At 19.7% G+C, this 15208-nt stretch overlaps 3 protein-coding genes across 3 annotated transcripts; 2 read left to right on the top strand and 1 right to left on the bottom strand.

Annotated features, from left to right (window-relative positions):
* Positions 1 to 116: 116 nt before the first annotated feature.
* PADL01_1416100 (conserved Plasmodium protein, unknown function) lies at positions 117 to 3885 on the top strand (the record flags this gene model as incomplete). Its single annotated transcript, XM_028684442.1, has 15 exons — positions 117 to 207; positions 333 to 446; positions 560 to 803; positions 972 to 1225; positions 1343 to 1431; positions 1511 to 1647; positions 1790 to 1906; positions 2028 to 2139; positions 2219 to 2295; positions 2523 to 2578; positions 2736 to 2872; positions 2984 to 3148; positions 3262 to 3369; positions 3492 to 3614; positions 3775 to 3885. 15 exons carry the CDS (start codon positions 117 to 119, stop codon positions 3883 to 3885), a joined length of 1935 nt encoding a protein of 644 aa, XP_028540520.1.
* A 166-nt stretch (positions 3886 to 4051) lies between these two features.
* On the bottom strand, positions 4052 to 5442 carry PADL01_1416000 (conserved protein, unknown function; the record flags this gene model as incomplete). The annotated part of the gene is made up of 2 exons (XM_028684441.1): positions 4052 to 4234; positions 4372 to 5442. The coding sequence occupies 2 exons, from the start codon at positions 5440 to 5442 to the stop codon at positions 4052 to 4054; spliced, it is 1254 nt and encodes a 417-aa protein (XP_028540519.1).
* A 2080-nt stretch (positions 5443 to 7522) lies between these two features.
* Positions 7523 to 14377, top strand: PADL01_1415900 (metacaspase-like protein; the record flags this gene model as incomplete). The annotated part of the gene is made up of 1 exon (XM_028684440.1): positions 7523 to 14377. The coding sequence occupies one exon, from the start codon at positions 7523 to 7525 to the stop codon at positions 14375 to 14377; it is 6855 nt and encodes a 2284-aa protein (XP_028540518.1).
* Positions 14378 to 15208: the final 831 nt, after the last annotated feature.

Below are 15208 nucleotides of genomic sequence, written 5' to 3'. Positions count from 1 at the left end.
GTGTAATTTGTTTTTCATTTAATATTTTATACGGAAATTAAAAATTAAATAACGGATATTATAATATATATATATATTTAGAAAATCTTCTTATTATAAAATAAAAAATTTAAAAAATGAGTTCTAATTTATATAATATAAAGGAATTAAACAAAGACACGATTTTATTAAAAACAAGAAAATTAAAACAGTTATGTGAGAGTGCAGGTTCAATATAATATTTTTTAATATATTAATAAAAGAAATATTATAAAAATATTATATTGTTTATAATAGAAGACAAATACAATAAATTATTTATATATTTTATTAATTTTATCATTTTTTTCTAGAAAATATAAATAGCCAACATGTAAATTGTTTAATTGAAATATTAAATTACTTGTTTGAAAAATATGATGACTGTTTTTCATCGTCAGTAGTATGGGAGGTCGTCGATAAAATTAGTAATACAAACATATACATATAAATATATATATATATATATATTTATACATTCATTTCTTTATGTTTATATTTATTATTAACAAATTTGCTTTTACATATTATCTTTTTAAAGTTATATTAGAAAATAGAATTGAAGAAAGAAAAAACATCAATGTCGATTTAGACACATCGATAAAATTCTGTGAATATATTTTTAGTAAATTAATATTGTATACAAATTATCAAAATGATAATTTGACAACATTCTTTAGTTTTAATTGTCTAAGAAGACATTTGTGTTCCTTAATTAGTTCATTTTTAAATTTTAACAATTCTAGCATGAGAAAAAAAATAGAATCTTCTTTCACAAATGAATTGTAATATTGAATAGTTAAAAATATATATATATATATATATATATATATATATATAAATTTATTTATTTACACATATTTAAAATATACTTTTTTTTTTTTTTTTTTTTTTTTTTTTTTTTTTTTTCTATATATAAATTTTCAATATACATAATTGATATATTATTATAGAATGAGCGTAACCAAGAAAATGTTTGAAACCATCAAAATTGAAAATGATATAGAATTGAAAGTATCATATACAGAATTTTTGTGGAGATCTTTTAGAAGAATAGATACTAGTACATTTAATTTAAAGAATTTTCGTATAAGTTTAGAATCTGTTGAAAAATTAAGAAACTTTAAAATTATTAAATTTGATGAAGAATGTATAAATTGGTTGAAGGAAGAATATTATATTGACAACAAAATTGTCATGGAAAATGGTTATTTTGATAAAGCATAATATATATTAACATATTATTATATACATAAATTGATGATATCAAAATAATATTTTTATATTTATTATTTTATTTTATTATATTAAATTGTTGTAAAAGGTACCTTTGTTATAAATACCAACAACAAATCAGTTACAAAAAGTTATCTGCTTTGTTATGTCGGGAGGTGTTCCATATTCTTGTATTATGTAATAGAAAAAATTGAATATATAACTGAATATTTTTATAATAATTATAATATATATATATATATATATTTTTCATCAGGATAATGAAGAGGAAAATGAAAAGTGTAAAATAGAAATTCCTTACTATCATATAACATCCATTAATATCAAAAATAAAAATCTTTTAGAATTAGAATGTAAAGCTATAGTTGATCAAACAAATATATTTTATCTATGGTATGATTTTTCAAATATATAATACATTAATTATTGTTATTGTTGCTTATTTTTTTTATTTCGTTTTTCTTTGATAACTTTATTTTGCATTTAATGAAAAAAAAAAAAAAAATTATCAAAAAATTAAAAAAAATATATACAGGGGTGAGGACATTAAAAATTCCATTGATCATGAGATAATTAGCAAATTTAAATTGTCTTTGGATATAAAAAGGGGCTCCAAAGAAATCAAAAATTTATTGACTAAACTTATGGACACGTAAACTACAAAATAAAAAAAAATAATAAAAAAAAAAGAATAAAAAAAGAATAAAAAAAGAATAAAAGAAAGAAATTATTATTTATAATGATATACAAATATATATGTTTTTTTCCTTAAGATTAAACATAAAATTGAAGAACGAAAAAAAGAAGCGTGAACAAATTATTCTCAAATCAATTAAATATAATAAAAAATACAATGATGATCAAAATCATCGAACAGACGATCAGGTATTATTAAGAAAGAAAGAAAAAAAAAATAATGTTTATATAAATATATACATATATATGTATATTTGTGTATTTTAAGGAGGACGACAAATCGTTTGATAAAATTAATGAACCCTTAAATTATTTCAATGACATTTCTCTTGAAAGAAATATAAGGTATTTACTTTGAAGAAAAAAAAAAAAAAAAAAAAAAAAAGCAAAGGACACTAAATTACTTCTACAAATATCAGTCTTATTATAAAAATAAGACCTTCATTTATATTAATTGAAATTAAATTACAAAACTAGTATTGAATAGTAAAGTCTGACTATAATATATATATATATATAATTGTGTAGATATTAACAAAACAATATCATAAACCGATTATTTTTTTTTATAGCGAAAAAAATATAAAAAACAAGTCAAGAAAAAGAGCAGAAATTCTAAAGCAGGAAGGTTAAAATATAATAATAAGAAAATAATACTATATATAAATAAACATATAGATATAATATGTCCGATTGTTAAAGGAATGATATCTACATATTATTATATTGTAAAAATAATAAAATGATCACAATTGTTCTTAATCAATTAAATTCTGTTTATATAGAAGAAAAAAAGAGAAAAAATATATGTAATGAGGAAATAGTAAAATATAATAAATCCATAGAAGACATAAATTATATAAACGAATATGCTAATAAAAAGGATACTAAAATATATACAGAAGATGATAAATTTAGAATGGTATATAAATTAAATTTATTCAAGTTGTACAAATAAAAATATATATATATATATATGTATGTATGTATACTTTAAGTATAATTTTTTTTTTTTTTTATTATACAGATTAAGATAAAAAATCAAATGTGTGCGGAAAAGGACAGCGACACCGAAATGATAATTGAAAAAATAATTTCTTGCCACAAAGAAAAAAAAGAAAAGTTTAAAATAAATTTGAAGAAGAGCTTTTCTGAATCCCTCAACGAAATCGACAACATGATAAAAAGCTTGATAGAGGTATATATTTTATTATAATATTAAAATATACAAATGTGATAAAAAAAAAAAAAAACATAATAAATAAACTATACATTAAAAATATATATATATATATATATATATATTTTTAGAAGCAGAAAATTCGAAGGGAAGAATTAAATAAAAAATATGCAAAGAAAAAAAAAAGTATAATTTTTAACACAGAAAAAGAAATAAACCTGTTATGCAAAGAAATGAACGTATAGTTTTATCCAAAATAAATAAACAAATAAAATATATATATTAAATAATTAATAGAATTTATATTTTCAGGGTAAATATAAATTATATATGCATATTTACATTACAAATATATTTGTAGATACTCATTGAAAGTATGAGAAAAATTAATGTTAATAAAAGTGATGTAAAAAAAATATATGATGAAGGCAAGTCCATATTTTCGACGAATGAAATATTAAATAAAAGTCAAATTTTTATGAAGGTATATAAATACACATATATGAAAATTTTTATTATAATATTTATATATTTCTAAATTGTAATACATAGAATAAAAAAATAATATAAAAACTAATTATTATGTATATATAAACAGATATATATATTATCAAAATATTTTATGTATCATTTTATTCATTTAGAAAATAAAAGATAACTTAGAAAAAATGAATACAGATATTATAGGAAAGGAAAAGGAATACAATAAAAGAAAAAAATTATGTTTCAAAGCTTTAGCAACTGCTTATGAATAAATATAAAAAAATTACAAAAAAAAAAAAAAAACATATATATACATATATATATATATATATATATATATATATAACAATAAACATTGAAATATGTACACATATTCATTTTATATATTCACATATATATATTATTATTTTTGATGCTTTTAACTTTAACATGTTAATATTATATAATCAAATTTTCTCCTGGTTGTAATGTACCAAACATAATTTTATTGTTATTTTTCTTTTGATAAGAATCTAATATATGTGTCAGTTCATTTGTGGCTTCTTTATATTGTTCTCCCCCTAAGCAAAAAACATCAGTTCCAATTCCTAATGATTGTTTACTACTTAAATCAAAATGGCTCTACAAATAAAAAAAATAAATAAATAAAATATATAATATATATATATATATATATATATATATATATATATATATATATTTTATTTATTTGATGACATATCATTATGTATTTATTTTTTTTTTTTTTATGTAATCACCTGTAAGGCTTCCTTTGGGGACATGTGAAAATTATTGTATAAAGAATGAGGTTTGTATATACCAATAGGCAATATAGATAAATCTATATGATTATTCTTTTTGAGTACAACATTATTAACATAGTTTTTAATTTGTAAAAAGTGATTAGAATAACCAGAATGACCACTATAAAAAATTGTAGCATTTGTGGATGAATCATGTATTAAAAAAGATCCTGGTAAGTATACATTTTTATCAATAAGAAATCTATGACTATTTGATAAGGTTGGTAAATAATAAAAAGATAAATTTTCAAAACTTAATTTATTAAACCAATTTAAAGGATAAACAACTGGGAAATTCCTTTTCAATAAATATCTTCTTATATTCATACCTCCAATAACAATACTATTATCTCTTAATATTATATTTTTTAATGTTTTTTTATCCATAGTATCATATCTATTATTACTTAATAAAATAAAATCAATACTGGGTAAATGTTCAAAACTTATACCTGGTTTTATTATTCTTTTGACACCTAAAATATTATAAAAACCAATTCTATTTGATAATACAGGATCTATTAATATATTATATTTCGATGTTTGTATTAAAATACTCATATGTCCAATATATATAACATTAAACTTATCCTTTTCTAAATTATTTTTTACTTCAAAAGGTTGTACGTAAGATATTCTCTCTGGCCATAAAGCATTTATTTCTATATCGTCTTTATAATTTATTTTATCATTTTTTATATTACAAATTTTATCATTCATTTTTTCCTTATATTCAAAAGAATTTTTATAAATATATTTTGAACATTTAATATCATCCTTTTCATCATTTTTATCCATGTTAAATTGCAAATGCAATTTGTTTAAAATTTTCTCTTTATATATTTTCTTGATTACATTTTGTTCCTTAACATTTTTGTTTCTTAACAATATATGAAGTATTGGAGAATACACAAAACGATCTAGATAAAAAATTAAAAACCTTACTTTCTTTTTTAGTGTTACATTTAATGTTAAATTGTTGTTATGCTTATAATAAGGTAAAAATGTGTTTATTATATTCTTCATTTGAATTATTATTATTTAATAAGAGCATAATTATATATTCACAGTTTCTATACAAAAATGTAATACACTTTTAAAATATATTTCACATATTTAGAAGACTTGACATTTTGAGATAGAAAAAAATTTTCGTTTCATATATTTTTAAATTTATTGAACCATCCCAATTTTATTCAAAAAAAGATAAATAAATAAATATATATATATATTTAAATATATGTTTTGTAGCTAACTTTTAACAATTTTTTAGGATTCTAATAATAATATATTATATATAATATATATCAATATAAGGTTAAAATAATTTTTATTTAATACATATCATATATATATATATATATATATTTTGGAATATAACAGGAGATATATAATTTAAATTTATAAATAGGTATATAATCCTTATATTTTTACATATTTAAATTCCTTTATAAAATTTTTTTTTTTTTTTTTTATGTTCTTAGGAAGTCAAAACATATTAAAATGATGCTACTTTTTTATATGGTATAGTGCAAAAGCATTCATAAAATTCTTTTAAAATAATTTAAAGAAAAAAAGAAAAAAAATGATCTGTAAGAATACGGACATATTATAATAAAATAACTAGTGCACATTCAAAAGAATCAGAATTTTATTTTAAAAAGGAAAAAAAAAAATTAAATAAAAAATAATATAACATAATGAATATAATATAAATATATATATATATATATATAGGCATTGATAAAAGTGTAAAACTATACATTGATCTTATCTCACAACAGAAATTTAATAAATATCAATACACACACACAAAGGTGAATAAATAAATATATATATATATTGTATTATTATTATTATATATATATATATATATATATATATATATATTATATATAAGACTAAATAATAATGAATTTCCAGAAGGAATGAAGAAATTATATCAGTAACTTTTTTTATTTTCTTTTTTCTTTTTTTATTCGTGAGCTCAAAAATAGTACAGTAGGTAAAAAACATATATAATATATACATAATAAAAAAAAATTTTAAATAAAGGAACAAGAAAAGGAATAAGAAGGAAGAAAATAAATGAATTAAAGAAACATATAAAATAAAAGGAAATACACATCAGTATAATTATGTATTATGGCATATGTTAAATTATATATATATATATATATATATATATATTTATTTATTTAATATAAAATAAAATATTAAGAACATAATTTTTAACAAATTTAAATTTCATATTAATAATTATTTTAAAACCGATGTATACCAAAATTTTATTCTTTTGATAAAATATATATTTTCTTTTATTATATTATTTTTTTTCTTTGTTATCAAATTTATTTATTTATTATATATATATATATAACAAGACCAAAATTCCGATATTTGATTTTATCAACATATATATTTTTCTTTATTTATTCATTTTGATCTCCATATTGTTTAATACTTGTATAGTATTATAAAAAGCATATATGAGATCTTTAATTTATTGCGCACTTATATGCATTGAAAAATATAAACTATAGATTATTCTAATATATATATTTTAGATGAGTTATATAGAAAATAAATAGTGTATATATCTACACATTTTTGTATGTTATAACATATAATTTTACTTTATTATTGTATTTTATTTTTTTCACTTTTGATGTCATATATTATATTACCATTAAGATATATATTATATAGTAAAAATAGTATCTTTTATTATATTACAGATATGATTTTATGAATATAAATATATATATATATATATATATATATATATATCATTTTAATAGGCCTTCATAAATTACTATATATATTTATATATATGATGTAGATGGAAAAGTGCACTGTCTTGGTTATATTAATTTTTATCTTTGAATAATGTTTTGATTTTGATTTTTGTGTATTTAAGCATTTCTAAAAGTATATATATATATATATATATATATATATTACTCATTTTATTACTTATTTATTTTGTTTTAATTTATTATTTTTATTTCATTTTATTTTGATTTATTAATATTTTATACTGTTCTTTTAATTTCTGATCTTGTATTTTATGTGATAAAAAAAAAAAAAGAAAAAAAAGAAAAAGATGGTTTATAATAATGCAAGTTCAAGGGGAAGAAAGAAAATCGAAGAAAAGTATATTCCTATGAACCGAAAAATTACCAGTCTAAAAGATCCTTCAGAAACGAAAAATAATAATTATATAAAAAAGTTAGACACATATATAAATGAAGAAGATATTGCTAGTAAAATATTCAGTAAAGACAAAAAAAACAAAACTGAAAATATAAAAAAAAGGATTAATGAAAAGGATACATATACTGATAGAGAAGATGGGGCATCTCATAATATACATTATAACAAGAATGTGAGGCAAAAATCTAATACAAGAGGTACGATTATAGAAAATATATCAAATTCTGAAAGAAACATGGAAATTAATGATAATATTATTAGAAAAATGGGTACCAAGGATTATAATAATGCAAGATTTCAGACAATGTCTACAAATATTGGGAACCATAACGTTATAAAAAAAATAAATCCTAAGGTTCCTAGTATTACATATAGAACTAAATCATACACAAAAGTAGCTAACGAAAACAAATGTAGTAATAATAGCAATAATAATAATATTAACAATATGTATTATTCAAAAAAATTAAATAACAAGAAATATAGTACAGAACATACACAAAGTATAGATAATAATAATATAACTTCAAAAAAGGTAAATAATAAAAAAACTACTACGGATAAAGCACAAAGTATATCAAGATATTCCATAAGCAATAGTGTAAAGAAAAGTTCTAGTACAAAGGGATATAATACTGACAGGTCACAAACAATGTCTAGATATACTCTACATAATAATAAAAAGGAGTCAAATAATAATACGAATAGAAAGCTATATAGTACACATAGAGGACAAATAACTCAAGATGATAATAACATAAATAATGACGTAGAAAGAAAAAAAAGAATTATGAGTTTAAAAAAAAAATATGTAAAAGAATCTTCTACTAATAATATTACAGGTAGCAATGAAAAAAAGAATGCACATAATATATTGAAAAAAAATAATACTTGTGATTTAAACTATCTTCATAAAGAATATAATAATAATAATAATAAAAATAATAGTATATATGCACATGCAGAAAACCTATATAACATAAATAATAATGGCGATTGTAGCAGTATACAAACTGGAAAGGATGAAGTAAATGTACAAAAAAATATACCTGAATTTTACACAATTAATTTAGGTAGTGAAAATAAATATAACGGAGAAAATTATATTTTTAAAAACAGAGATAAAAAAATAAAACCAAATATATATAATGAACGTAATAATATGGATTTGATGGAACATAAAATAAATGATGATATGAGTTATAATTTTTCAGATCATATAAAAGATATTGAATGTTATATAAACCAACTAAATGAATCAAATAAATGTAATATATATAAAGAATGTGATCCTTTGAAATTAACTAGTCCAGTATATGATCATGTTAATCATAATATTATAGAAAATAATGAACATTTAAATGAATATGAAAAACATAATGATATATTAACAACTTCCTATCTAAAATATTACAGTCACACTAATAATAATAATGATTATTATAATGATGAAGATGTCCATTTGGATTTAGGAAAAATGGATAAACGTCTTTCCCATGTTAAAAATATAGATAATACTCAAAGGGATGAAACCAATAAAATAGAAACTTTTTCACATATAAAGAAAAAAATAGATGATACTGATGATAGGTATATAGATTATGTCGATAATAGTTATATGAAGCATACCATGAATGATAAAGATCAATATGTAAAATATGTACCATATAATTATACTATGGAGAAAGAAGATTTATTAAATGAAAAGAGGGAAAATATTTTAGGTTCCGTTATTTCAAAAAAGGATGACGTTAAAAGTGTTACGAGTAATAATAATAATAATAATATTAATAGTAATAATTACTTTTATTATGATAGTAAATATAGTGAACATGGAGTAGATAACGTTTCATCAAATATAGGATATCCTCATGGAAATAAAAATAATAATATTTTCAATTATGTGAATAATATAAAAGATTTATCATCACCTTTATACTGTAACACTAAAACAAATAGTGCGCATAAATTTCATACAGATAATATTATGAGTGATCAATTGAATAAATATGAAGATAATAATAAAAATGATGGTAAATTTTTTAGTGGTAATATTTCAAGTAAACAAAAAGAAAATAATAATTTAACGAATTATAATACTCATAGTTCTGAATATAGAATAAAAAGTATTGAGTCTAATTTGACAAAGGATTATAGAAAGTCAATGACATATAATGATATACCTAATTTTTTAGGTTATAATATAAATAATACAAATGTTCAAAATAGTGATTTTGATGATTCACAATATATTAATCAAAACGTTTCTTATAAGAATAGTATAGAATCAAATGATGATATTCCAAATAATAATAATAATAATAATATGGTTAATAATCCAAATGAATATTTAGTATATACTAATGAAAAACATTATGTTCGAATAAATAACAAATTATATGAAAAGACATGTGACAATACTTATATTGAAGTAGATTCTAATTCAAATTTTGAATTCTTAAATGGAATTAATTCTACCCATAATTACCCTTTGGATAATATAAAGGATAATACATTATATCAAAATACAAATAAAAAGGAATATTCTGATTATGTTTCTTCTTATACTAATATGAATAAATATGAAGATATAAACATACCTAATAATATGCATGTTTCAAAAGATGGGAAATATTTATTTAAAAATTATTCCGTTAGTCAAAATGTTTCAGATGACAACAGTGTTCAGGATAGTCTCTTTTCAAGAACAGAAAGGAGTAACAGCCAAAATAGATATGATAAAAATGGAATGAATAATATTGAACACAATTATTATAATAATAGTAACAGACGAGATATATATTATTATCATAACCAACTAAAAAAATTAGAAAGATTAACACAACAAAAAATGAACAGCGGAAGAGATCAAAGAGATATTCCACAAAATGATGATAATGATGAAAATGATTATAATGATGAAAATGATTATAATGATGAAAATGATTATGATGATGATAATGATGAAAATGATTATGATGTTGAAAATGATTATGATGGTGATGATGAAGAAAAGAAAAAGGATAATACAGAAATAGATATGAATAAATATTTACATTCAAATGTTAAAAAAAAAATTAATCAAGAGAAAAATGAAAACACTGGAGTATATATTAATGCTTTTAAGACTATTAAAAATATGAATGAGGTACCTTATAGAAATATTAATAATGATACCAATTATAATTATAGGGTAAAAAATAATTACCAATATAGTGACGAATTAGAAAAAAATAAGAATAGAGACATATCCTTAAAAAAAAATCATCATGGTGATATTTTTGATAATAAAACAGAATTAAAGAGGAAAATATTTAATGAAATAATAAATAGTGATACAATAAATAATGATACAATAAATAATGATATAATAAAAAATCATGTAAAAAATAATGACATAATGAATAATAATATAATAAATAATAATTTGATTAATAATTACAATTCAGATAATAGAAATGTGTCAAATAATATATTCACACAACAAATAGATAATATAAATAATAATTTTTACAATTCTGACGATGAAAGAATTAATATAATAGATAATAATAAAAGGATGGATATGAGGGAAGATGAAAATGATGGATTCAGAAATAATTATTTTGTAGAATTAGAGAAAAGAAAAAAAAATTTGGGGAAGACAAATAATACTACTCCTATATCATTATCAAAAAATGAGACAATAAATAACATGATGATCAATAAAAGAAATTTCTTTAACAATTATATATCTGATAAGGCTAGAGATAAAATATTAAGAAGAGAAATATCATGTAGTGTGAATACAGTACGTAGTAGTAAAGCAAATAACAAAACGTATAGTAATTATTCATCAAATAATAATAATGATAATAATAATAATAATAATAATCCATTTATATTAGATAATTCTATAAGAAAAAGTAATATAATTATTACAACAAGTAGTAATGCTAAGTTAATAAATAATACTATTATTAGTAAAGGTATAAATAATAATATTTTAAATATTAACTCAAATAAGAATAAATCATTAAATAGTACTAGACCTAATGCCCTTGGATTATTATCATCAAGAAATGATCTGAACTATATTATGAATAATAATGGTATGTCAAATAATCAAATTAATCAACATCTTTTGTATAGTAACAGAAATTATTCTGTAATAAAAATACCAACTGTACATAAGGAAAAAAGTATCTCAAAGATTTCACATAATATAAAATCTAATCTTAATTTGGAACCTAATATAAAAAGACCTACAAATATAAAAGTACCTACAAATATAAAAGCACCTACAAATATAAAAGTACCTACAAATATAAAAGCACCTACAAATATAAAAGTACCTACAAATATAAAAGCACCTACAAATTTAAAAGCACCTATAAATTTTAAAACACCTACAAATATAAAAATATCTACAAATGTAAAAACACCTACAAATGTAAAAATACCTACAAATATAAAACGACAAGAATTTTCAAATGTCATCTTAAATTCTAAAGGAATACCCAAATTCGACCTATATGAAGATAAATATACAACTATAATTCCACCCCTACATAGGCAATCAAATTCAAATTTACCATTTAAAAATACTAAGCTCAACTTAAACAGTGAAATGTATACAGAAAAAGAACTTATAAAATGTAAGTCCATTAATAATAGTGATATATATAATTATTTAAGAAATACTTATAACAAAACCCCATCAAAATTTTATCGTACCGTATCTTATCGTAACATGAGTTTGAAGAAAAATAAATCCATGTTAGAAAATAGCAAAAAAAAAAAAACCGAAAAAAAAGAAGATAATCTTATGAGTACATTTAATTATACTTCTGAAGTTGATAGTAAATATATTGTTAAAAAAGCTGTTGTTGTTGGTTGTAATTATGTGAGTGAAGAACGAAGTAGACTATATGGTTCTGTGAATGATGCTTATGTATTTTGTAGAGCTTTAGTAAAATATTTTGATTTCTTACCCGAAAATATATTATTATTAACTGACAGTTTACCATCAAATGCTTATATATATGAAGATTTTGATATAAATAAAAAAAATTATATAAATGTAGATGAAGAAGTAAATGTTAAAAATAATGAACCATTAAAAAAGAAGAACATTTTTGATTTATTTAATACAAATGCATTATATACTACATTGAAGAAAACTAATGTAGAGGAACTTAATTGTAATTCATGTAAAGATGTTGATATTAAAAATGTAGACATTTCTTCTGAAAAAATGAATTTTAATTTATGGCCAACAAGAGTAAATATATTAAAGGCTGTTAATTGGCTAGTTAGAGATTCAGTACCCTTTGGTTCTTATGTATTTTATTTTGCTGGAAAAAGTGTACAAGTAGATAATATGAGTGGATGGGAAGGAGAGGGATATGATGAAGCATTTTTATGTTCAGATCCATTTAATAAAATTTCTGAACATAATGTAATAACAGCTGTTCAATTAAAAGATTTATTATTAAGTATAAATGAAAGTGCACAAATGACTATCATTTTAGATTGTTCAGGTGGACAGACTATCTTAGATCCTGCAGGAACTGAAAATTCCTTATCTTATATTAAAGGATGCAAACAAAAAGGTATATGGCCTATAACTAATCCAACCAATAAAGTGCATAAAGCAATATATGATATAACTATACTAAACAATACATCGATGAAGAAATATTTCTGTAGATCAAGATATTCAAAATTAATAGAAGTTGAATCCACATCAGCAATGATAGATCCTTTATTACAATCTATATCATCTTTACCAGTAGCACCTAAAGCTTATTGTTTATGTGCAGCTACCTGGGAACAAATTTCTATAGAAGGATTATTTCCTATCATAGAATTTGCTAGGGTATCTCAGCTAAAGAAACCTGAATCTTATAAAACAGGTGAAGATGATTACCAAAATATGAACAAAAAGAAAATGAGAGAAGAAAACAAAAATGGGAAAGGTTCAAATGGATTAATAGATAAGAACAACAGTTTATCTAAAAAAACAAATTATGAGAAAAATTTCAACTTTACATTGAATATGATGAAAATGTTTTTCAGTAATACAAATAATGAGCAAAATGAATTACATGAGAAAGGAAAAGTAAATAAATTAGGAATTAATGATAATGATAGTGATTATAGTGATAATAATAATGATAAATCTTATTATGATGATGGGGAAAAGGGTTTTAAGGATTTTCAACAGAATTTAAATAATGTAGATCAAAAAGATGTTATTAAAAATAAGAAATTAAAAGATAATTATATCCTTGTTAGTCATGGAGTATTCACTTACTGTTTAATTGAAGCTATTATTGAATTTAAAGAAAAGGAATTAAAATATAATATTCTAGAAAAAAAGAATGAACAATTTATACCTATGACCTTAAAAAATTTAATTAATGTTATTCAACAAAAAATGCAAAATATAAAATATAATAAATTAAAAAAAATAAATCAAAAACCAGAATTTACTATACATCCAGGTGCTAATGCTACTAATAATAATTATTTTGTTCATTATTCAAAAAATATACATTTCCAAAATTATAAATGTAATTTCATAAATGCAGATTTATCTCCTTTTTTAAATGTAAATAAAGCATGGGAAGAAATTAACAGAACTAATCTGAGAAATAGAAAATCTCTATCGTTAAGTTCAACTTTAATAAACACTGCATCTTCAAAATATTTTACTCAGAAAAATGAGCAATTTAAAAATTCTTATTCACTCAAATATTAATTCGCATAAAAAAAATATATTACCAAAAAGGAAAAAATGAAGGTATACTACAACAGAAAAAAATTATGCATAAAATATATATATATATATATATATATATATATATATATAATTATTTGATTTTATTTAATTATTTTATATACCTTTTCTTTTTAGCAATATATAATTTATCTTTTATAATTTTATTATCTATTCTTTTTACATTTTGAATGCTCATGATATAATATTTAAATATTTTATATTCCATTATGTGAATAAAATGAATATATATATATTTATGCTTACTTCCATCAAAAATTATATAATATATATATATATATATATATATATATAGTTATTTAACATTTAATTAAATTAATTTATTTTAATTGGACATCATTAATTTGAGATAAAAAATTTTTAAAATGCTTATAAAGAAGAATATATTATTTTTTGCCCAACAGTCTGTTGAACTAGAAAAAAAAGAAAAAGAAAACGAAGAGAAAAGGAAAAGGAAAGAAGGAAAAAAAAAAAAAAAAATATGGTACATATTATAGGATACATCAATTGAAATGATTATATTTTATTCTTTAATTAAAAAAATGCCTTTTTATTTATTCATACAAAGAATACAAAAATACATAATTATATACATACATATATCCTAATTGAAATAATAAAAATTTTTGTAAAAATATTAAAGAGAGAACCATATATCTAATAAATTTTGTATAACCAAAAACAACATTTTATATTGGTTTCCCTTTTTTTTTTATTTTAAATTATATCAAAGAGTTATTATTCATTATTAATTTTTTATTTTTTTCATAATATGAAAAATGAAAAAAATAT

This window comes from Plasmodium sp. gorilla clade G2, assembly GCF_900097015.1.
Source record: "Plasmodium sp. gorilla clade G2 genome assembly, chromosome: 14".
NCBI lineage: Eukaryota > Apicomplexa > Aconoidasida > Haemosporida > Plasmodiidae > Plasmodium > Plasmodium adleri (nom. inval.).
This window is presented reverse-complemented; position numbering and strand designations above follow the sequence as displayed.